General features: G+C 41.4%; 1 protein-coding gene and 1 long non-coding RNA gene across 2 annotated transcripts; one reads left to right on the top strand and one right to left on the bottom strand.

Annotated features, from left to right (window-relative positions):
- Positions 1-4,618: 4,618 nt before the first annotated feature.
- LOC113544638 (uncharacterized) lies at positions 4,619-22,984 on the top strand. The gene is made up of 6 exons (XR_008304857.1): positions 4,619-7,220; positions 7,718-7,802; positions 12,359-17,879; positions 18,535-18,654; positions 19,094-19,205; positions 20,297-22,984. It is a non-coding gene; the product is annotated as an uncharacterized LOC113544638 (long non-coding RNA).
- On the bottom strand, positions 7,239-19,143 carry pax4 (paired box 4). The gene is made up of 4 exons (XM_053241922.1): positions 19,017-19,143; positions 18,470-18,685; positions 17,991-18,060; positions 7,239-8,235 (listed from the first exon to the last, which is right to left on the bottom strand). Exons 1-4 carry the CDS (start codon positions 19,071-19,073, stop codon positions 7,943-7,945), a joined length of 636 nt encoding a protein of 211 aa, XP_053097897.1. The 5' UTR covers positions 19,074-19,143; the 3' UTR covers positions 7,239-7,942.
- Positions 22,985-24,104: the final 1,120 nt, after the last annotated feature.

Below are 24,104 nucleotides of genomic sequence, written 5' to 3' on the forward strand. Positions count from 1 at the left end.
TACTTTGTTGAAGCAGCTGTTGATTGTATTACAGCACTCGGTCTTTTTGGCTCAGAGTCTATCATCTTGACTTGGCAAGATTTTCTCACTCTTTCTTTCAAAAACATTCCTGATCGATCAGACTGTAAGAGCATCTCCTGGGCACAGCTGCTTCAGGTCACCTCACAGATGTTTAGTTGGATTCAGGTCTGAGCTCTGGCTCAGCCATACAGAAACACTGATCTTCTTTAGGTGAAACCGTTCCTTTGTTGATGTGGATGTGTGCTTTGGGTCGTTGTCGTGCTGAAAGCTGAAATTCCTTTTCATCTTCAGCTCACTAGCAGACACCTGAAGGCTTTGCACTAAAATCGACTGGTATTTGTAGCTCTTCATGATTCCCTCCATCTTGATAAAAGCCGAGTCCTGGCTGAAGGTAAGCAGCACTAAAGCACGATGCTGCCACCACCATGAAAAGAAACTTTTAGGTCTTACAGTGAAATCCTGATTTCCTTTATTTTATATACAGTATTCAGAATACCATTTGTTCTAAAACACAGAATGAACAGTGTTTAGGGGTAAACATATCTATCAGACTGGCATGTTTACCCACAAACGTCGTTTGTGCTGGAGCAGTTTTGGTACTGCAACATGACTATGAGAATGTGGCTCTGACATTAGAGAGATGGCAGAAGCAAGCAGGAGAAGTGGATCCTCCCTGCAAATAAATAAACGAGAGAAAGTGTATGAAGCGGATGAATAAGATACCATTTCCGACTTATGCTAAGACATATGCTATCTGTTCAGGGAGTTTGGATTTTTTTTTTTGTCCCAGTTTTCTTCATAGCCATTTCCCATCTGCCAGCTAACGAGTGAGCGAAGGTGAGGGCAAGGAGAAAATGCAACCGAAGCGAGCACATCTTTTCGAACAGGTGATGCCGGAGTACAGCTTTAACTGTTCTACTCAAAACTATCATAAATTTAATGTAACAGGGTGGAAAGCACACTGGCTAGTGTCACACTCAGCAACAGGGGAGAGAAGAAGGTCATACCTCCCACACAAGCCTGCATTGACTTTATGCACACAAATAAGTTGTGTTGAGCCAGTGTTGCTTAGACCAACTAGCCAGCTAGAAATAGATTTAAGTGACTTTAATTTTAAAGAAAAGACCTGCTGACAAGGCTACGGCCTTTTTGACCAGTGAATTGTATTGTATTGTGTCATCAGAAAATCTTCCTCCTTCATGCTACATGTTTTGATATTCAAATGTTCACAACAAATGAATGTTTAATGCAAAGTACTCTGATGTCATATGAGCATGCATTAGCTACTTCCGCTTTAAGACTCCTCTTTTTCTCTCACAACATGATACGAGTGACAAACATGGAATGGAGAGAATATACAGAAGAGTGTTCTGAACTGATTAATATCGGCCAGTTTCTTTGGCTATAATCCTTCTCTCTGAGCGAATCTCCACAGTGAACATCCTGATAACTGGTCACATGAAATGCAACAAGCTGTATTAGAGGCCCACTGAGACAGGAATCACACTGCCCCTGCTCGCTCTATGAACATTCTCAGCGGAGGAGCAGTAGACAGGACAGTTAATGACCGGGTTGCCAGGGTTGCAGTTTTTATGCAAAATTGGGATACTTTTAAAATACTTTGTGACTGCCAAGATCTTGTTTTATAGCAAACATTCTGAATGAAATCTAATCAATTTTCACACAGTGTAAGATATGTTGCAAAGATTGGAAGAGTGCCAAGTCCATATCTCAGAAATGCGTGCGCACCACAGTGACCTTGTTTCCCATGCAAAAGGCTGTGAAAAAGAAGAATAATGAATTTTTTTGTGTGTGTGCGTGGTTTCTGAGATATAGTTGGGCTGGAAGTTTTGCTGAAATCTGGCAACCCTTATTAATAATATTAGCTCTTTGGTGAACACACCAGATGTTTCGAACACAGTTTAACAAAAATATCTAAAACTGCTCTAAATGAGCTGCTAGACTGTATGCTGTATGAATAGATAGTAGCTTATAGCCTTAATAGTAGTGTGATAGTCTCTCGAATTAATTTTGTTTTTGAGGCAATGACGTCATTAATGTCCTGCCCACCAAAATCTATGGTATCTGTGGTTATTTCCTATAACTAATGTTTTTCTAATCACGCTGTGTCTGCCCAAATCTTCACTCCTCCACAAAATAACTCTGGTTTCTAATGGACGTCATGGATTTCCCCTCTCGGCACGTGTCGCGGCTCCCAGAGTGAACAGCGCTGCTCCATGTGTTACACTGTCATGTGTGTTTTAGTTTGATTTGTGTACTTGGTACTTTCCTTAATCATTCTCCCTTGTTTTTGTTTTAGTTTAGCAACAGTTTTTCTCTTCTGTGTCTTTGTTTCTCATCTATGTTTTCGTGCATTTCTGAGGCTTGTTTCCCTGATTTCCTGTTTTTATAGTTACTTCCTGGTTTTGACCCTTGACCAGGTTGAGTCACTGATTATGGATGATCCCTGCCTGCATTTTAACCCATGCTACAGACTTGACTTTGGCAATGATTTATGGATTACTCATAATAAACAGCATGCTGATGGTATTTACTTGAATCCTGTCTCAGGTGACAAAAAAAAAAAAAAAACATTACAGATTTCAATATGTAGTCATTTTTTCCCAAAAAGGAAAAACCCACATTCAAAAACCATCATCAAGAAGTGTGACTACCTTTATAAAAGCAGAACTTTTGGCAATTTGGTATTCTGGAGCACTCAGGTGTGTGTCTACATAATGCCAAGAAGAAAGGACGTCAGCCATGAAGAAGAAACAATTGTTGTTGCTCATTAATCTGGAGTAGGGTTATAAGACCGTCTCCAAAAGATTTGAAATTCACCATTCTATAGTGAGAAGGATTGTTTACAAATGGAGAGCCTTCCAGACAGTTGCTAATCTTCCCAGGAGTGAGCATCCCAGCAAATTCAGTCTAATGTCAGACCGTTTAATGCTCAGAGATGTAAAGAAAAACCCCAAGAGCTACATCATGTGACCTACAGGTCTCTCAAAGCACATTAAATGTTTATGTTCATGATAGCGCAATCAGAAAAAGACTGAACAAGTATGGCTTACATGGAAGGGTGGCTAGGAAAAAGCCCCTTCTCTTCAGAAAAAGGACAATGATCTCAAGCACACCGGCAAATCAACATCTGAATGGCTGAAGAAAAAAATCAAGGTGTTGATATGTCCAAGTGAAAGTCCAGACCTCAACCCCAATGAGATGCTGTGGCAGGATCTTAAGAGAGCTGTGCTCAAACATCAGTGAACTGAAGAACATCAATGAACATAAAGGTATTTTATGGCAACATTATTATTAGGCTATGGCAAGACGGTAGTTTGTGCCTTAAAACTGATCGTGAAAACAATCATGATTTTATTGTGTACTATATGAGTCCTCACCTGACTGAAAGTAATTCCCGTTTACGTCCCTGCCAGCACCCGACACGTTTCAGAATCGTGAGTGGGACTTACATCAAATGCGGCAGACAGGCTTTGATTTTAATTGTGTTTTAGCACTGTGAGATGTGATTTTTTTTCAAGATGTAGGTGGAATGAAACGACGCAGTGGGCTTTATATACAGGCCTTGCGTTTGAAACATGATTTATAATGGGGAAAAAGTCTTCAGGCGAGTGTTAGGTGGTGAAAGAGTGTTGCTTTTAGAGGCTAGCCCAACACAGCACCCCCCCCCCCCCCACCCCCCCACCCCCCCCCAAATTCAGCCTTGACCACCCTCCACCTTACGCTCCTCAAAAAAGAGCAGGGGTAACTAGAGCAGCACTATTTACGTTCTTTGAACTAAAATCAACTCAATTTCTGAACTAGGAAATGAAATTACTCGAGACAACCAGTTTGCTCTTTTTAAGAGGAGCCAATATGATTCCGTGTGGGCCACTAGTGGGGCCCGTGTGGACTACCACCCTTTGCCCCACATGGGTCCCATGCATGTGATACTAGCAGAACCACAAAGGTGGGCTACAAAGGGGTTCAGGAGGACCACTATTACCCCACACGGGGTCCTGTATGAGGGCTAGGTGGGCTCTTCCTGGGTGTTGTATGGACTTCTTTATTTCACAGTAGCTGCTTTTAACTAGAAAAAAAAAAATTACAAAGAATAAAGGGCCCATAATAGAGTTAAGAAGAAGTAGATCAACAACAACAATGATAAAACTGGATTTGCATTTCTTGAAGGAAATAAATACACAGTGTCTGCAAAGAGCTGAAAGAAAAGCTGGGAAAAAAGTTTAAAAAAGGAAAAAAAAATAATAAGCAGCTATGGTATCACAATTGGTTGCTAGGGTGTTGCTAGGCAGTTGCTATAGTATCTCAGGTTGTCACTAGGCAGGTGGTAGCCAAGGTTGTTGCTAGGCTGTTGCTAGGCAGTTGCTATGGTGTTCCAGGTGGTTGCTAATGTATTGCTAGGCAGTTGCTAGGGTGTTTGAGTTGGTTGCTAGCACTTTAGTAAAAAAAGAAAGAAAGAAAGTATAAAGAAAAAAAGAAGGGAGTGCAAAAAATGCAAAAACAAAGAATACATAATGTAGCAAACTGCAAAAGAAAGTAAAAAAGGAAGAAAGAAAAAAGTAAAGAATGACAAAAATACAAAAATAGTGTAAAAGTAAGAGAGAAACAGTAAAATAAAATAAATAAACTAGAAGTGCATTTATGATGATGTGCATTTCCTAAAGGAAATACACAGTGCATGAAAAGAACTGAAAGAAAGTTGAATAGAAAGTTTAAAAAAGGTTAAAAAAGAAGCAGTACTATTGTGCTCCAGGTCTTTGTTAGGGTTTGTGACAGTTATGCCACAGAGGTATTTATTTGTGGGTTTTGGGGAAATGAACTGACAGGGCAGTATTTCTATTTCTGTCTGGGGCAATTAAAGGTCCAGGGGTATGTATTTATTTTTAGTTTGGAGCATTTAGCATTATTCTGGGGTTTGGGGTATGTAGCAGTCATGGGGGTATTTATTTTTGGCTTTGGAACAATTACAGGTTAGGGGGCATTTTATATTTGCCATGTGGTTGCTAGGGTACTGCTAGGTGTTTGCTCCAGCTTGCTGCAAATATATTCATGATGGTGGCTAGGATGTTTCTAGGCTGTTGCTAAGGTATTCCAGATGGTTGCTGGGTTTTGCTAGGAGGGTGCTCTGGTGTTCCATGTAGTTGCTAGGATGTTGCCAGGAACAAGCACCTGGAATACCATAGCAACAACCTAGCAACACCCTGGCAACCATCTGGAATTACATAGCAATCTCCTAGCAAAACTGCTGCTACCACCTAGGATACCATATTAACCATCTAGCTTTCACCAAGCAGCACCCTAGCAACTACACTGAATACAATAACAACCACCAGGCAACACCGTAACAATGACCTGAAATACCATAGCCACCAGCTAGCAACCACCTGGGATACCATAGCAACCACTTAGCATCTAGGGTTACTAGGTGGAATCTAGATGGTAGCAACCACTTAGTAACAGCCTAGCAACAACCTTTGATACCATAGCAACCACCATCACTCTGCATTTTCTTCAGGAAGTACACTTTTTTAGTTATTCTAGTTTATTCTATTTAAGCAGGAGAAAGGAGCGGGATCAGACTAATGGTGGCGCTGTAGCAAAGTGCTTTATGTTTTTTCCAAAATCCTACATTGAATTTTTTTTCCCCCATTGATTCCTTGAGTTATCCCAAACCAAAAAGCCTCAAGAATTAAAGCTGCTTTGTGACAATGTCCATTGTTAAAGGCGCTATACAAGCAAAAGTGAACTGTATAGAATTGAGTCTGACCAGCGTACTGGTGGTACTGTAGTCAAGGGTTTCACATTTTGGCTCATATCTACTGAACCTACAGTGAAAATTCTTTTTCCACACATTCCTTGGATTCTCCCAAGCAAACAAAAAAACAACCATTATCCTACCCCAGTTTGATTTTTGAGCTAATTTGCACAGAATGCTAAACCTGCTTTTGTGAACTAGTCCTATGTTCAGAAAATTGGTGGGAAACGACTCAGAAGAGTGTGAAATCTCTGGGGCAGAGTCTAATTTACTTACATTCTGTTCAATTCAATTTTATTTATATAGTGCCCTTAACAACATACATTGTCGCAAAGCAGCTTTACAGAAATCCGGAAATAAATTTCAATTTCGATCCCAAACAGCTCAACTAATGACTAGACTCAAGGATTTGCTTGAAAGTTGAAAGGGCCCTATTGGGATTTGTAAACAGTATGGCTGCCACATGCCAGTCAATCATAAGACAGGGTTATCATTGAGCTATCACCACCAAACTTGCATGGTACTTCCCTCCAGGGATCTGCTAGTAGCTGATACAATCTCATTCAAATTAATGCTATTCATGTTTGTGCACACAAAAGCAAGCATATCTCTTGTACAGTATGGGGTACTGTGAAACCGTTTGTTCTCCTGCCTCCGTGGCTGACTGCATTAAGTGGACCATCACGCTCCTGTGTGAGCCTCCCCCAAACCCTGGTCAAAGGTGAATGCACACTATTGTCTATAATGTCTTTGTATCCTGTAGCATTACAATTTCCCTCCACTGGAACTAAGGGGCCTAAACCTGTTCCAGCATGATAATGCCCCTGTGCACAAACTTTTGGCCATATAGTGCATTTTAAAATGGTTAAACAGTGATCAATGATTCAGGAAACGTAATGATTAAAACTGTAGGGCCCTAAAGCTGGCCTAACAATGCTTCTGATTTTTACCAACCAGCCCAGATGCCTGGAGGTTTAATAATATTTAACTAGGCAATGCTCTGACATTGATTGGCCCAAGTCTCTCCATTTTTACCATGCACTGAAGGAGAAAGGCTAAATACCTATGTCAGAACAAACGTCCTTGCACAGTTTGCAATGAATATGGTTTAGTAAATGTCCCAAAGAAAAGTGTTGAATGTGCTTTGAGCTTCCATTCATCTTTAGCAACCATCCTAGAAGCGAATACAGAGCACCTTACACACACATTTGCTCACTCATTCATACCTGAGGGCAATTTTAGAGTAGTCAGTCTACCCACTGGCTTGTTTATGGGAGGTGGGAGGAAACTGGACAATCTGGACAAAGGCCATTTATACCCAGGGAGAGCACAGACAGTAACCTGCTGAGGATCAAAATCAGGAACGCTGTAGCTGTGAGGCGACAACGCTACCCACTGTACCACCCTGATTCCATTCAGATGCGTATGTGAATTTCTTTTTTTGTTTCCTCTTGCATATTTAATGACTCTTTTTCTCAAAATACCTTGATCAGAATTAGTCATGCCTTCTCAGAAGGTCAGCTTGCATATTTCCATTAGTTAGCAATTAAGTATTTAAACATCATTTTAATTAATATTTAGGCAAACAAAACCACAATTCCATTGTTGTTTATTTATTGTGTCATTATTTTATTCAGTCAAACTTTTTAAATATTTCATGGAGTACTTCCAGAAGGAGAACTGTACATTACTGATGGTATCCAGTGGTGATTGTAAACTGCACAAATTGATTGTTTACAGCCAAAACATATACCATCCAGTTACTGTGTTGTTCTGTGTAGTTAACGTGTAGTATATTGGTATATGTATTGATTGTTACCACCATCATGCTACTACATTTCTCATACAATTTACACTTAATGTAGTCCGGTGTAGCTTTCTATTCCTGCATTATTTTGTTCTTTCTTTATGGTCCTATAGGTACCAGATTCCCTGTCACTGTGTATGTCTATGTGTTTGGGTCTACAATACAGCTGACTGACTGACTGGAATCTCAATTTGAAATGTAGGTGTTATTTATTTACTCTGCTGCCCTCTGCTGTTACATAAGAGTACTTGTTCCCTTCCCGTGTAATTGTCTCATCCAATTCTTCTATAATTTACCTAATTCTGTCATCTGTCCAGTATAAACCCTTCCAATCAAATCTACTGTCCAGAGAATGAAGGATGAGCAGCCCATTCTGTAAAATAAGCTGATCTGTTTGTAGCTTCCTCCTTTCTGTTATGAGCCAATAGGAAACCTGCTGTCATGTCTGAGATGCAGTGACTGGGGGTTCCAATATTATGAACCAAAGGAGAAGAAAGTCTTGTCTGATGAACCAGTGAGATTCTGTTGTCTGAACAGCTGACTGCTGGCAGCGGCTTTCTCTCTGAGAGCCAGTTTGCTGGCAGAGATATGGGGAACTTTATACTTTCCAGTGAATGTGGCTCTGCCAAACCTGTGGGAGAGACAATGTCGTTAATTGGTGTAGTACTCAACTTGTCACTATAAAGCTTTTATTTTTTATGTGTGTTTTAGTCTAAATCATTTCTGTCAAACACTAAAATGTTCTCAACTTCTTTGCAAACAGTGAAAACAATACATTGATAAATTAGCCAAAATGGTTCCTTTAATATATTTTCTCATAGTTTCTTAACATATTTATTGTTGGTACATTGACATTTGACATGAAAAATAAAGTTGTTTTTCACCCCCTACTTCTGGACCAACCCCTAAGACTAAGCTTGGAAAAGTCATTTTTAAAATTTTAGAATTTCTTTTGCTTTACTAAATCCTTTGATATCACTTTCAATAAAGTGGAGAGACGTATGTGAGACCCACTCCGCCTGCGTGTAATAAACAGGAGTCTCACTGCCGCCGCTCCCAAAGGAATTCCTCCCACGGTTATTTCTGTTGTCCTTTAAACGTAAATAAAATTTATATAAAATCCTCGCACTGTGGTATAGTGAATTCCAACGTCACCAGCAGGTGAAAGACCACTTTCTGAGCTGCAGGTTGCATGGCACTCTCCAATCCCACGCAGCTAGTATAGAGTCAGATCATGAGCGTATACTGGCTCGAAGAGACTGATCCAGACTTCAGAATCTACTGAAACTGGAGTTGAACATGGCAGAAAAACCTCCCAGATGGTGCTGTAGATATTCTCCATGCAGTTATAAGGAGTTTCCACACCATACTGCATGCTCTTAGTTTCAGAATTAACCATTTCAGCTGAGTCGCCAACTTTCCACACAAGTGCATTTTAAGAATTGGTAAAATAGTGTAATATGACACATGGATTTACTATTTTGCTCATTTACTGAAATGATTTATTTACTTCCCTCATTAGCAGTGTAGCCTGAAAAAACACTGATGGTGTTTTTCATTTGCAGCCTGTGTATGGTGTATTTTATTTGCTGCACAAACACAACAGCCTGAAAGTAGGGATGTCCTGATGAACTATGGAAAAAAATGACTAGTCAACTAGTTGACTACTTTTTTAAATTACTGGTTGACTAATATAAATTAGCATTGCAACATCTCCTCCAATGGGGAGCTGCTCAACACCTTGCTAAACAGTGTCCCCGATGACTACGGCATCCCTCAGAACACAACAATGAAGAGCAGTGGCTAGTGTGGGATGCTTTAGGGCTGAAAACACTGCCCATTCAGTGGGTCTAGAGAAACAAACTCCAGCCCCCAAAACTTACTGAGCCTCACAAACTTGTCAATATTAGACTTCGAGTTGTTGATCTGACTGACGAAGACTCTCTTGGTCAGGGGTGTGATCAGAGGTGTAGGTAGACCCCAGTTTAAACAAGGGGTTCTACTCAACATATCTCCTTGTTCAGAAGGATGGCGGTTTCTCTCTTTTCCCTAATGCCCCTCGCTTTCTGTCTGTTTATTAGATTCTGTATACGGTGGGTTTGGAAAGTAGACACCTTCAGTTTCTGCACATTTTACTGAGTTATAGATTTAATGTAAAATACATTATATTTACTTTATTGCCATTAGTCTACACAATAGTCTATAATGACAAAGCAAAAACATGTTTTTAGAAACAACTTTGTAGAAACATCTTTGGCAGCAATTACAATTTCGAGTCTTCTTGCGTAAGTCTCTACAAGCTTTGCACACCTGGATTTGGGCAGTTTCCCCATTCTTCCTGGCAGATCCTATCAGACTCAATCAGATTGGATGGGGAGTGTGTGTAAACTGCTACCTTCAGGTCTCTCCACACATATTCTGTGGGTTTTCATGCCTGGAACATTTAAGATCATTCCCAAAGCCACTCCAGCCTTTTCTTACCTGTATGCTTTTGGTTGTTGTCATGCTGAAAGGTGAACTTTCACCCCAGTCTTAGGTTTTATGCACCCTGGAGCAGCTTTTCTTCAAGGACCTCACTGTATTTGGCTGCATTAATCCTACTGTCCATTCTGACCAGTCTCCCCATTCCTGCCACTGAGAAGTACCCCCATAGCATGACGCTGCCAACACCATGCTAAACCGTAGAGATGGCATTACTACTTCAGCAGTGCCTCATTTGCACCAGACATAGTGCTTGTAGTTTAGCCCAAAAAGATCATTTTGTCTAATCAGATCAGTCTTTTTAAGTGCCTGTTATATTCCTTTTTCTCTGGAGTGGCTTCTGTCTAGCTAGTCTATCATAACGGCCCGATTGATGAAGTATTTCTGAGATGGTTGTCCACCTGGCAGGTCTTCCCATCTCTGCAGAGGACATCTGAAGCTCTGTTAGAGTGGTTATAGTTTGCGCAGACAGCCAGCTCCAGGAAGTGTCCTGGTACAAACTTCTTCCATTTCACCCACTCTGGAGCCCAGATGGAGCCCACTCTGGGGTCTAAATACTTTCAAAACCCACTATAATCCATGCCATGGAACCACAAGACTGAAAGGGTATGGGTATAGGCAACATCTATTCACATTTCCCCAGAGCAAAGACACTTATTAAAGTTTGACTACCAATCACATACATTCCAATTTGACTGCTCCCTGCCATCAAGGGTGTTTTCAAGACACCAGGACACTGTCTTACTTGATGACTGGCTTCTGTGTGCCCCCACCAAGAAGCAGGGCATTCCAGACATGTTCACCCTCCTTACGCACAATGTGGCACATAGTCTCACAATGAACTGAGATAAAGGCTCTTTAACACTCTTTAACAGGCCAAACAATTCATCAGTATGAAGCTAAATTCACTAACAATTGCCCTCCATCTGGGAAAGGTTTGACAAGGAGCAAGTGGGCTTTTTTGCTAATTCCAAGTCAAAACATTGCCATGCAGGGCCAGATGGCCACCTGGAATAGGAAGAACGGCTCACAACTGACCTCACCATGTACTATACTTTACCCATTTGTGAGGATCAGTGGTAGAGGAAGAGACTATGTGCCATATTGTGCGTAAGCAACTAGGCCGTAGCCCAGATATGGCAAGATCTTGGTTTCCATTGCTGCTTTCACAAGTAGTCATTATGCCTGGTGGCTTCCTCCCCAAGGAGCTCTGCTATCCCCAAATGGATGGAAAGATTTAGCACCACTAGCCATGTCACCTGTGTACGTAGCTTTTGCCCATTGGAATTAATTGCCAACTCAGGATTGTAACCACCTGGTTGGTAGTGCTCTGTTGGCTTATAAATCTATTATGACCTTTCTGAAAAGGATGAAGTGCTTCCATTGACCACAATTCCCCAAGAGCCCAGTGCAGGATGTTGTGCAGGATTCCCTTAAGGGTCCTCCTTATGAGCCTATGCAAGATGCTGAATAGGTAAATGGAAGAGATTTTTGATACAATGTTCCCTTCTATTTTCAAATTCTCCCCCTCTTTACAATAGAGACATCGATAAGATAAAGTTCTCTCAACTCTCAGTTTATCCAGCTGGCCATCCACACCGATAACTAACATTGTGCACAATGCCCTAGAAGTCACACTCAAATGCCAGGTCACCTTCTGAGCAAGACGAAGAGGAAAGTATGGAGACCATGCCAAGCTCTCAGATGAGGAGAAACCTGCTCACTGTCTGTATGTCTGGAATAGTGTTCACAATCCCAATACTTTACAGCCGTCATTGATTTAGGAGCAGCAGGGAACTTTATTGAGGAACAAGTAGGTAATTAGGGAATTGTTTGAGTCACACAAACACTATCCCTCTCACTCATATTTATGGTAACAAAATCTCCTCATAATTCCATTATGCTTGGTTGGCCACCCATAATCCCACTATGTCCTGGACTAAGGGAGAATTGATGTCTTGGAGTCCTCAGTACCATGAATCCTGTCATTTGTTTCCCCATTGATCCATGCACATTGAGAGTCGAATACCTGGTGGTGCCCTCTGGTCTAGATAATTCTCCTTCAGTCGTCCAGGCCCTTGTCAACAAAGTACTGAGAAAAATGCTAAATTGATTTGTAATCATATTGACAACAATCTTGTATATTCCTCTTCAGAGATTAGCTTCAGAAAGCATTTTTATCAAGTACTAGAGAAGCTCATGGACAATCACCTGCCTGTGAATCTTGAAAAATGTAAATTTCAACATCTGTTTCCTTCATGGTTATGTTCTAGAGTAAAAGGTGTCAAGGTGAGAGCTGCAGTGGTTCTCTGGCTTTGCCAACTTTTACTGAAGGTCCATTTGTGGAACCATCAGTGCACCCCACACTTCACTCCTCAAAGGGAAACCCAGAACTCTGAAATGGATGGAAGCAGACCAGCAAAGCTCTTGACAACCTTAAGGGCCTATTCTACAGCATCCAGATCCCTCTCTGCCCTTGGTCATGGAGGTACAGGAGACATTTAAAAAAGTAGTACAGAGCTATCCTGTCACAGCATCATTGAAATCCACCTAAACTACAGAGGATATAAAAAATCTACACATTCCTGTTAAAATTGCAGGTTTTTGTGATGTAAAAAATTAAATCAAGATAAATCATGTCAGATCTTTTTCTGCCTTTAATGCGATATAACAACCAACGACTTTTAAGTGAAAAGCAAATAGAAACTTTTTAGGGGGGAAATGAAAAAGAAATGTGTGGATCCCTGAACTAATACTTTGTTAAAGCACCTTTCGTTTGCAATACAGCACTCCGTCTTTTGGAGTAAGAGTTATTCACTTAGCACATCTTGATGTGGCAATTTCATTCCACACTTCCATGCAAAAAATGATCCAGATATATCAGATTATGAAGGGATCTCCTGTGCTCTTCAATTCATTCCACAGGATTTCAATAGGATTTAGATCTGGGCTCTTACTGGGTCATTCAAAAATGATCATCTTTTCTGAAGCCATTCTTTTGTTTGGTTTGTGCATTGGGTCATTGTCATTCTGTAAGTTGAAAATTTTCTTCATCTTCAGCTGTCTAACGGAAGCCTGGAGGTTTTGTTCCAAAATAGATTGGTATTTGCTATCCATAATTCCCTTTTGACTAGAGCCCCAGTCCCAACTGAAGAGAGGCCCCTTAGCATCATGCTGCCACCACCATGCTTCACCATGGGTATGGTATTCTTTGGGTGATAATTGGTCTTGTTTTTGTACCAAAACATATCTTTTATAATTATGCCCAAAAAGTTCTACCTTGCCAATCAGATCATAACACATTTTGAGACATGGTTTGGATTTAGGCAGGCTTGGATGTTTTTTCCTTGAGAGAGGGCTTCCACCCTACCCCATAGCCCAGACAAGCTCCAGTGAGTCCAGAATGCAGCAACTAGAGTCCTTACTAGAACCAGAAGATATGACCACATCACCCCTATCTTATCCACACTGCCACCCCTACTTTGTGAAGGCTCTTTGTTGGAATCATGAATAGCGAAGGCTACAGCAGGGGGTAGAGCTTTCTCTTACAAAGCCCCACAGTTATGGAACAGCCTTCCTCTTAGCTCAGACACAGTCTCAGTGTTTAAGTCTAGACTGAAAACATATTTGTTTAGTCAAGCCTTTAGTGAATAGTTTTTTCTTAGGTACAGGGGCAGGTCTGGAGGGATCACAGGCATAGAGTGTTGTGGTGAACTGGGATGTTTGAATGCTGTCGCCCCCCCACTCTCACACGTTCACTCAGGGTTGTCGACGGTGGAGTGGCTGGAGCTTTATGTCCCAGGAGCCCTCATGTCTGTGTTAGCTTCTGGCTCTCCCTTTTAGTTATGCTGTCATAGCTAGTCTTGCTGGAGTCCCTGCTTGCACTCTGCACGCAAAGTACATTGTCTTTAACCGTTACATGACAATGAGCATACCTAATAATCTGTGACTCTCTCTCTCTCTCTCTCTCTCTCTCTTGGTCAAGCTACACATGCTACTCCTGAGACACCAGTGATCTTGACCCTTTGAATTAAATTTATCTTTGGTTAATTTTTTACATCACAAAAACCTGCAGCTTTAACAGGGGTGTGTAGACTTTTTATATCCACTGTACATTCTTTCACATTATTCATTATTGCTCAGCCCTATGACATGCGTAACTGAGAACTCCTGCCAATAAAAGGGGATCTTGAAGAATGGAGACCTTGGGTCTCTACCCAGTGTCTGGGGGCTGAAAACCTGTGTCTCATTCTAACGGACCACAGGCATCTTGACTGTGTAAAATCTACAAAGAGACTTTGGCAGAGATTCTGAAAATCTGATCGCACACCATTGCAACACTCAATACAGAGTTCCAAACTACCTCTACAAGTAACATCAGCACAGCAACTGTTCATTGGGAGCTTCATGAAATGGGTTCCACTGCAAGCAACTGCACACAAGCCTAAGATCACCATGTTCTCTGGAGTGATGTATCATGCTTCACTCTCTGGCAGTCTGATGGATGAATCTGGATTTGGCGGATGCAAGGAGAACGCTATCTACCAGAATGCCTGGTGCCAACAGTAAAGTTTAGTGGAGGATGGTCTGGTGATGTTTGGGCTATGCCTCTGTGAAGGGTAAGGTTAATGCTATAGCATACAAAGACATTTTAGAAATTTATATGCTTCCAGCTTTGTAGCAACATTTTGGGGAAGACCCTTTCCTGTTTCCATCATGACAATGCCCTTGTGCACAAATCAAGGTCCATAAAGACATGGTTTGAACACCTTTGGGTTGAATTGGAACACTGTTTGCTTGCCAGGCCTTCTTATCCAAGATTAGTGCCTGACCTCACAAATCCTCTTTTGATAGAATGAGCACAAATTCCCATAGACACACTTTAAAATATAGTGGAAAGCCTTTCCAGAAGAATGGATGCTGTTATAGCCCCAAAGGTGGGGGCAACTCAATATTAATGCCCACTCAATATTATTGACACCCTTAAAGATTATTTTAAATAAATGCAAACATTCATTCTTGAAAAACATACACTGTTTTTAATTTGCTCTCAGTCCCTAGCAACTCTCTTGCTTTTCACCATCTTGCACTGGTGAACTAGCACAGCTTGACTTGACCAACCATCCCTCAAGGTACAAAGAAGATATGCATCTAGACTCTTCTCTGTCCTGGCATCCAGGTGATGTAATGAACTTTCTCTGTCTTTCTGAACAGCTCAGTCACTGTCTGTCTTCATACAGAGACATACGTCTTCACCAAGCACTTGAATTAGCACTTATATAAGCTATTAAACAATTCCTTTGACTTGTATGTTTTCATGCCCTACTACGTTCCTCTAAAAGGTTATTTTAGTTTTATATTATATTTATATTAGTTTGATGGTATTTTTAGTCTCTGACCTAGTGGCCATGAGGAAAGTTTTTCACAGACACTGCAAAGCACATGTGTAATTTTCTCTAGTTAAGGGTGACTGCTAAATGCTGTAAATGTAAATGCAATTAGCAGTTAAATTGTCTCAACAAATGAAAATTTCCCAGGATTTGGCCCCATGAGCACAATGCACCACCAGGAGGATGGTGAAGTTGGGAAAACAGTTTTAGAATTGTCCAATTGATTCTTGTGGTTGACAGGTTTCAAAATCAACTATTAAATTCTACTTTCATTAAAAAAAAACAAACAAGCAGTTTGAAAGCATTGCAAGAAAGAAGCCATTCCTGAGAGCATCTCACGCAACCTCATTAAAACTACAGTTCCCTAAGTAATAAGTGTCATTAAAACTACAGTTGGCATCATGTGTTTTGGTCAAATGAGGCCAAAATTCAAACTTTTGGTCATACCCATTAACATTTTGGTGACAAAAGAGGACTGCATACAAGGAAAAGCACCTGGTACAAACTGGTGGTGGATCAGTGATGCCCCAGGGCTGTTTTGTGGTTCAGGGCCTCCTGTGAAGATTGATGACCATCAACTCTGCCAGGTACCAAGATATTTCAGCCTAAAACCTGGTTGTCTCTTCCAGAACATTCAGACTTGGCCATAGATAGAGCTTTCAACAAGATTCATTCACCTTCAGTAAGCATTTTATCCTGCTTAGGGCTTAGGACTGGGAGCCTATCCCAGTAATGCTGGTGCAAGGTGGGAGAATTCACCCTGGATGGGATGCCAGTCCATTGCAAGGCACCCTTCACCGTGTCCACACCTAGGGGCAAGTTACCGTAGCCAACCTGCCTATCTGCCTATTATTGGGATGTGGGAGGAAACTGGGTAACCCAGAGAAAACCATGCAAACAGAGGGAGAACATGAGAAACTCCACACAGACAGTAACCCAAGCTAAGGATCAGACCAGGGATGCCGGCGCTGTGAGGAAGTGTGAAGAACCACTGTGACACCGCCTGCTGTCAACAAGATGATGATCCAAATACACAAAATTCTAATCAATACAGAAATGGTTAAAGAAACAAAACATCACTAGATGCATCTCAGTCTCTGGATTTTAACCCCACGGGAAACGTGTGGTCTGCAAGTCCACTTGCAATAAACATACAATATAAAGGAGCTTAGACTTTTATGCATGGAGGAGTGGAGCAAAATCCACTGCTCTACAAGTCTCTCCAACATTATTTGACATTACACTATGAAACCCAGTGCTGTTATTCTCTCCAAGGCACAATATATTATATACACAATATGGCTGAAAGACACTTCATCATCACACACATATGTGCTTTTCGAACATCTCATTCCAGACTCAGTCCCTCATTGCTGGTATAATAACCTCCTCTCTTCTGGGAAGGCTTTCCACTAGATTCCCTATTCATGTCTTCATGGAGCTCGCTTTGTGCACAGGGGCATTGTCATGCTGGAACAGGTTTCAGCCTCTTAGTTCCAGTGAAGGGAAACTGTAAAGCTACAGCACACAGAGACGTTCTATACAACTGTGTGCACAAGACATTGTTGTTTTTAAATGATCATTCTCCATCGTTATTGAAAGGAAGTTGTTGTGGACAATCATTCGATCATTATAATGAAATGCTGCTTAAAGAAGCACTCCTGATTCTGATGGCGTGTCCAGTGAATTTTTCTGATCTTCCTGAAATGTAACAAACCTGAAAACTAAAGTAAATCTGATAAAATATTATTATTATTAGATGGCTATTGTTGTCAACTATAAATAACAGTTTCTTGATTTGGGAAGATATTGCTGTTTCGAAACACAATTACTCAGTCACATTAGACAGAAGATAGAAAGTTTTCCAGAAGGTTCCACAGGACATCTGGTTCAGGAGTTGATAAAAGTTAGATAATTAAAACTAACTAATAATTATTTAATAAAATGGCTACAATGTGTGAATGAAAAAATTATTTCCCAGTAGCCATGTTTTTTCACTGTTTCCCAGTAGTGAAAGATTTTTAAAAAATATATATAGCTGATATAGATCACGCCCACTTCCTGTCTATATGTACACTATATAACCAAAAGTATGTGCACCCCTGAAAATCACACCCATATGTGGTTCTTCTCTAAACTGTTACCACAAAGTATGAAACACACAGTTGTATAGAACGTCTCTGTGTGCTGTAGCTTTACAGTTTCCCTTCACTGGAACTAAGAGGCTCAAACCTGTTCCAGCATGACAATGCCCCTGTGCACAAAGCCAGCTCCATGAAGACATGGTGTGTGAAGGTTGGAGTGGAAGAACTCGAGTGTCCTGCACAGAGCCCTGACATCAACCCCACTGAACACCTTTGAGATGAACTGGAACACCGACTGAACCCCACATCAGTATGGAAATGTAATACATTTCAATCATTGTTATTTAGAGTTAAATATATAGTCATAAAATGAGAAGTAGAAATGTATATTGTCATCACTTGCAGTCTGCTGATTGTCTCTGATTTGTTACCTCCGTATGTGTGTTTTCCCATGTGCCAGTCATTCTGAATCTTCTTTAGAATGCGGTTAATAGAAGACACCTGTATGAGTACAGAAGAGTTCAGAAATGCAGATTTTCTCAGTTCCTTTAAAATCCTTTAAACATTTAAACTTACATTGTGGTTTTTTTTTTGTAAAGATTAAATATCAAGCAAAACAAATGGTTCACATTAGATGAGGACTTATCATGTGTAGTCATAACTCTTTTTATTGGATACAAAATGCAAATGGCTTTGGTCATTAAATTCTTATAACATTTCTATATGGTTTTTTTGAGTCCAGAATTTGCTTTTTGTCAGATGATTTCTGACATTATATAACATATATACTGCTGATTAATGGTGATTTTACAGTGCTCATCAGTGAATCCATACTGTTTTACATCAGGTTTATAGTAAGTTATACTAATAGTTATAATAGTTAAGTTTCTCGTAAGAACTTGGGGCTCACACTAGGAACTTTGTCAGCTCTGCACACTTGCTCTAATGAAAGCTTCTTGCGGATCTCCCATGCAGCAAGTGTTGGACTGGTACGCTTGTACCGTGCTATAGTAGAGATCACATCAGGGGTGAGGAGCCTTGGTCTGCTGCCTCCGGTGGCTTTGGGGACCCAGAGACCGGTGCGTCGATACCAGCGTAAGATCTTACTGACGCATCCACTTGACACCTGCATGTTACATTGCCATTTTGACATTTCAGAATTGCAGAAACCCTGCTGTTGAATAAACACCTACAGGCTTTCAGTTTCTGAGGATCCATGTGCTACACATTTTTCCCTGCTTTAACTCTCTTGCCACATTCAGGAACTGTATAATAATCTCAGTTAGGTGTGTTAGATGAGGAAAAATGTGAAATGTGCAGATGACTATGGAGCACAAATCCACAGCTGGAATGAAAGTGCACTGTAGGAGTTTACTCAACACCACTATTGTAACGCAGCACTAAGTGTTGTGCTTTGGGAATAAGTAACACATTTGATCTGTGAGTGGTCCTAGTACCTTGAGAATCCTGGAGATGTCACATGGGCGCACGCCCTCTGATGCCAGCTCTATCATCAGCTTCCTTTTATGTGCAGGTAGAGGACGGCCATTGACAAACCTTCCTCCAAGCTGATTCAAGCTGCCTTCCTCTGGGGGAAAAAAACCCCAAAACCTACATGAGCAACTGTGGTGTTCGTATAAGCCCAGGTGGACACAAATACACATGAACATACAGTACAATGTTCATTAAATGCATTGATGTTAATTTGCAACACAAACATTTTCATTCTGTTTGAATTGAATAATCTTAAGAATCATTTTGTCACTTCAATCAAAAACGCAAAGGAGAAGCCTACTTTAAAACAAGCAGCACTGGATAGAGGATGTTTTTGATTGTTTCTGTATAGAATTAGAATTATATTAAAAGTCGGATCACTAACCTTGAGTCATGTTTATGCCGCACATCCCACCTGCCGTGCGCCTGGATCGAGTGCACACACACACACACACACACACACACCGCCTTAGTGCCATATATTTCATTTCATTACATTTCTGACAAAACTGTTGGCATAATTTCTTACCTTAGTAATATGTCTTGTTCCCTGAAGAGAGAGAGAGAGAGGCAGAGAGAGAGAGAGAGAGAGAGACAGAGAGAGAGAGACAGAGAGAGAGAGAGAGGCAGAGGCAGAGAGACAGAGAGAGAGGCAGAGCGCGTCTATGTTGTTGCGCACTCCGTTGCGCACTAGTGAGCACTGAGATGAGCTCTTCCTCAGCCTGGCGCTCCCTCTGCACTGCTTAGTGAAGTGCTGGAGGTGTGAGCAGGGAGATGAGCTCTTCCTCTGCGCTGTTCACTGAAGTGAAGTGCTGGAGGTGTGAGCAGGGAGATGAGCTCTTCTTCAGCCTGACACACTTCCTGCGCGCTCCCTCTGGAGCTGCGCCCCTTATGAAGGAGCCCAGACACGCCAACAGGACCTACCAGCTCTTAGCAACACCTCACACGCTTTCTCACGTCATGACCTGAGAACAGTACTGGTGCTGTGTATGCATCCAGAGCATGTGATGAACATTTGGTGAACATTTTAGCATAAACACTGGGCGGAATGGTGTGTGCTGTGGCTTCAGCATCATCACAGGGAATCAGTATAATACTCCTGTAGAATGGGTAAAAGAACCAGTCTGGCTCTTCTCTATAGTATTAAATAATGTTTATTTTTCCCCCTGAGCAGTGAATAACTAACACAGATCAGTGATGTGTGTGTGTGTGTGTGTGTGTGTGTGTGTGTTAATTCATGCAGTTGAGTTCATAGGCTGATTTCATCCCCAGCACGCGCAGGACACTGCACCAGTGCACATGCAAGTGACAGGACTCTTCACAAAGCTGCTGAAGTGTATGAATTGAGAAATGTCTCTTATCCTCCACATGGATGTAAAGCCTGTTTTTTCCTCCTTCTCTGCACTGAGCAGACGCCAACGTGGCGCTCGCACAGGACGCTCGTGTGCTTGGCGCATTCTCATGAAGGTTATAGCGACGCTGCATTTTAAGCAAACATTTGAAAATCTGTCGAGCAGATGGTAAAGTGCTTTTGATAAATCCCAGCTCCATCCTCTAGCCTCTTTTTATTACATTTTCTTTCAAGGATGAGCAAATAGAGCCGGATGGTGCGAATGCGGCCCAATGGTGGCTTTATTCATAAAAAAGCTCACAGATGTGTGTTGTCCAAGCAGCAGATACAATGTGCTGTAAACGTTTGAAAGGAAATATTTAGAGAGTAAATATTAGCGAGGTGGAAGCCACGCGAGCCTCGTATTTGGTCAAGTTTAATGACTAATTGGGCATCATTAGGTCAGTCCACGCAGAGCGAAGACGTCGGAAATAAAGGGTGGAATTTAAAATGCCATATGGCCCAAATTACACATTAACCCCAGCTTCCAGCAGCGGAAGATGGGCAGCTCGGAGCACTTGGGATTATATGGCGAAAGGAGTCTGAACGCCACATTGTCCTTGACAACGAGAAGAAAGCACAAAGTAATGCACTAGCAGCTTCCACACAGAGGGCTTATCACACTGAGCTTTTTAACACGCAGGTTTCTGAGAAGTGCAGTGAGCTAAAAGCACTGAGAGTTTCTAAATGCGCAATTCTGTTTGGATCACTGAAAAGTGTGCTCACTGCTGCACTCTGGGCATAAACACAGATCTCTGCTGGTGTCAGAACTGTTGTGCTGTGTTTAAGGAGTTGGTTTTCAGAGCCACGGGGTCAGTGTCTGCCCTGAAAGCAGTGCATTTCCCTCGCGTAAATGTGCACAGAGAGGAGAGCTACCCAAATGCGCACGAGCATTCCCCGCATTCCCGGATGTTCCAGACAGCCAAGCCATCATCCAAACGCTGAATCACAGTCGAATCAAGCTCCAGAGTCTCATCCACACGTTACACACACACATAAAGCTGGAAGATGTGTCTAAAGGGTGCTTGCTCTGCTTATGGATGATGTTTTCCTGAAGTGTTGAATACTGCATTCCCTCAGCCGTGTATCTGAAATCCCAGCTACAGGCTCCTACACTTCATTCAGGAGCCATGTGAATGAGTCAGATTGCACATGAACCCCATACTGAAGCTGTTTACAAGCTGTATCTGCTCTACACATGAATATACATTTAATCCAGCTATTCTTCTTTTCTGTAATGTCTCTGCATAAATAAAGCACAACTGCATTCCATACAAACACTGTTCCTATTGTCACAGTAGTTTAAATATAAGTGTACACACAGTTTAAATGTAGGCCTATAAACACATATATCCTAACATCATTACAGAACTATCAGAAGTCTCCACTGTAAAGGCTAATGTCTTCGACATGTACACTGAAATATTTCAAATAGAAGCAAAACTTTAGAGCAGATGTAACAATACATATGTATGTAGATTATTTGCCTGTAATAGATTTTTTTCTAACAAACAAAAGGTATGAAACTGTATTGCTGTCTGGGTAAACACAGACTAATGCTTCTCTATTCCACTAACTCCAGGAGGACAGGAGGACAGGAGGACAGGAGGGGTTTCTTCATCAGTGCTGCTGTGAGTTCAGCACGTAAACCTGTGTTTTATAGGGAACACTGATACACTAGCAGGTACTTATATTATCAAGATAAAGTGCAAAGGCAATTACAGATGATTTCTCTTAAACCAATCAAACTTGGATAAACAGTAAAAGCCACCTGATGGAGTTTATAGGGTGAGTAGACATTAATCTAAAGCTCTGGCTAATTATGAGGCACCATGTCACAATATCAAACACTAAGAGGAAACCTTGTGATAAACTAATATTACATATGATATAACACTAACTCTTCCACAATACTGTGTGCCTTCTTCAGCGTTTTCCTGACTAGAATACTGCTAGATTTCTTTCATTGTTATTAAGCTAATAATAATAATAACACTACACTGTCTGATGCATAAGAATAAACACATAACAAAGGTTATAAAACACATAAACACATAACAAAACACTCTATTTTTTTTAAAAAAGACGAACAGTTTGTGTGCGCGCGCTTTCGGCTCCAGCTGTTCTGTGTGCGCGCGCTTTCGGCTCCAGCTGTTCTGTGTGCGCGCAGACACTTATTGTGTTGGAGCCTAAAATAATAAACAAAGAGAGAGAAAAAAAAAAGCAGATCACTTCCAAAGTTGAATCTTTTCCCGCAAGCACAGATCTGAGACCCTCTGCGTCAGAAGGGATGAATCCAGCTGTTTGAAGCAGAGGTTTCCTTCAGGAGAAAAACTTCTTATATTACTGTCACATTCCACATTCTGCACTGTTCCTACTTAAACGTAAGTAAATGTGTGATATTGAGCAGGTTAACTGCTTTGAACAAAAGGTCAGATTCCCCTCATGTCTAATCTCCTCTACTGAAGCGTGTGATCAGACGACACTCTGATGGATCTGATCTAAAATGGATCATGAGGAAGCTTGTGGAGTCCATGCCAGCTCGAGTCACACGGTCATTACAGCAAAAAGGCGATGAACCGAATGCTGAAAACTCTGACTCCACTTTTCACTCCAGCTGTCAGTAATATCATTTATAATGAAAATTCTATTCAGTTAGAAAACAATGCTAAATAGAGGCATTTTCACTCTCAGACTTCTGGACTCCACTGCACACACACACACACACACACACACACACACACACACACACACAATGACCTAATGTCTACTCCACTCTGGCCATGGCTTAGATCTTACAACTCTTGCCCAGATTGAATTACATTGCCTCCTTGGCTGATTATAGGAATGATTATAGGAATGATTATACAAATCATTGATTATATGAAGGACTGTACAAATGAATATACGAATGATTGTATGAATGATTGATTATAGGAATGATTATGTAATCAATCATCCAAACCCTGATTGCTGCAGGGAACCGACTTGCCATTTGGGAAGACATACTGATAACAGAGGTAGTGGATTAGGAAAAACATACAGAAACAATGTTTTTATATATATATACACACCAATCAGCCATAACATTAAAACCCCCTACCTAATATTGTGTAGTTCCTCCTTGTGCCAGTAAAACAGCTCTGACGCATCGAGGCATGGACTCCACAAGATCTCTGAAGGTGTGTGTGGTTTCTGGCACCAAGACGTTAGCAGCAGATCCTTTAAGTCCTGTAAGGTGTGAGGTGGAGCCTCCATGGTTCGGACTTGTTTGTCCAGCACGTCCCGCAGATGTTCGATTGGATTGAGATCTGGGGAATTCGGAGGCCAAGTCAACACCCTGAACTCTTTGTCATGTTCTTCAAACCTGAACAGTGTTTACAGTGTGTCAGGGAGCATTATCATGCTGAAAGAGGCCACTGCCCTTAAGGAACACTGTTGCCATGAAGGGGTGTAACCTGGTCTGCAGTAATGTTTAGGTAGGTGGTACATGTCAAAGTAACATCCACATGAATGCCAGGACCCGAGGTTTCCCAGCAGAACATTGCCCAGAGCATCACACTGCCTCCGCCAGCTTGCTTTCTTCCCATAGTGCATCCTGGTGCCATCTCTTCCCCAGGTAAGCGACACACACACACCCGGCCTTCCACATGATGTGAAA

Source organism: Pangasianodon hypophthalmus, chromosome 18 (assembly GCF_027358585.1).
Source record: "Pangasianodon hypophthalmus isolate fPanHyp1 chromosome 18, fPanHyp1.pri, whole genome shotgun sequence".
NCBI lineage: Eukaryota > Metazoa > Chordata > Actinopteri > Siluriformes > Pangasiidae > Pangasianodon > Pangasianodon hypophthalmus.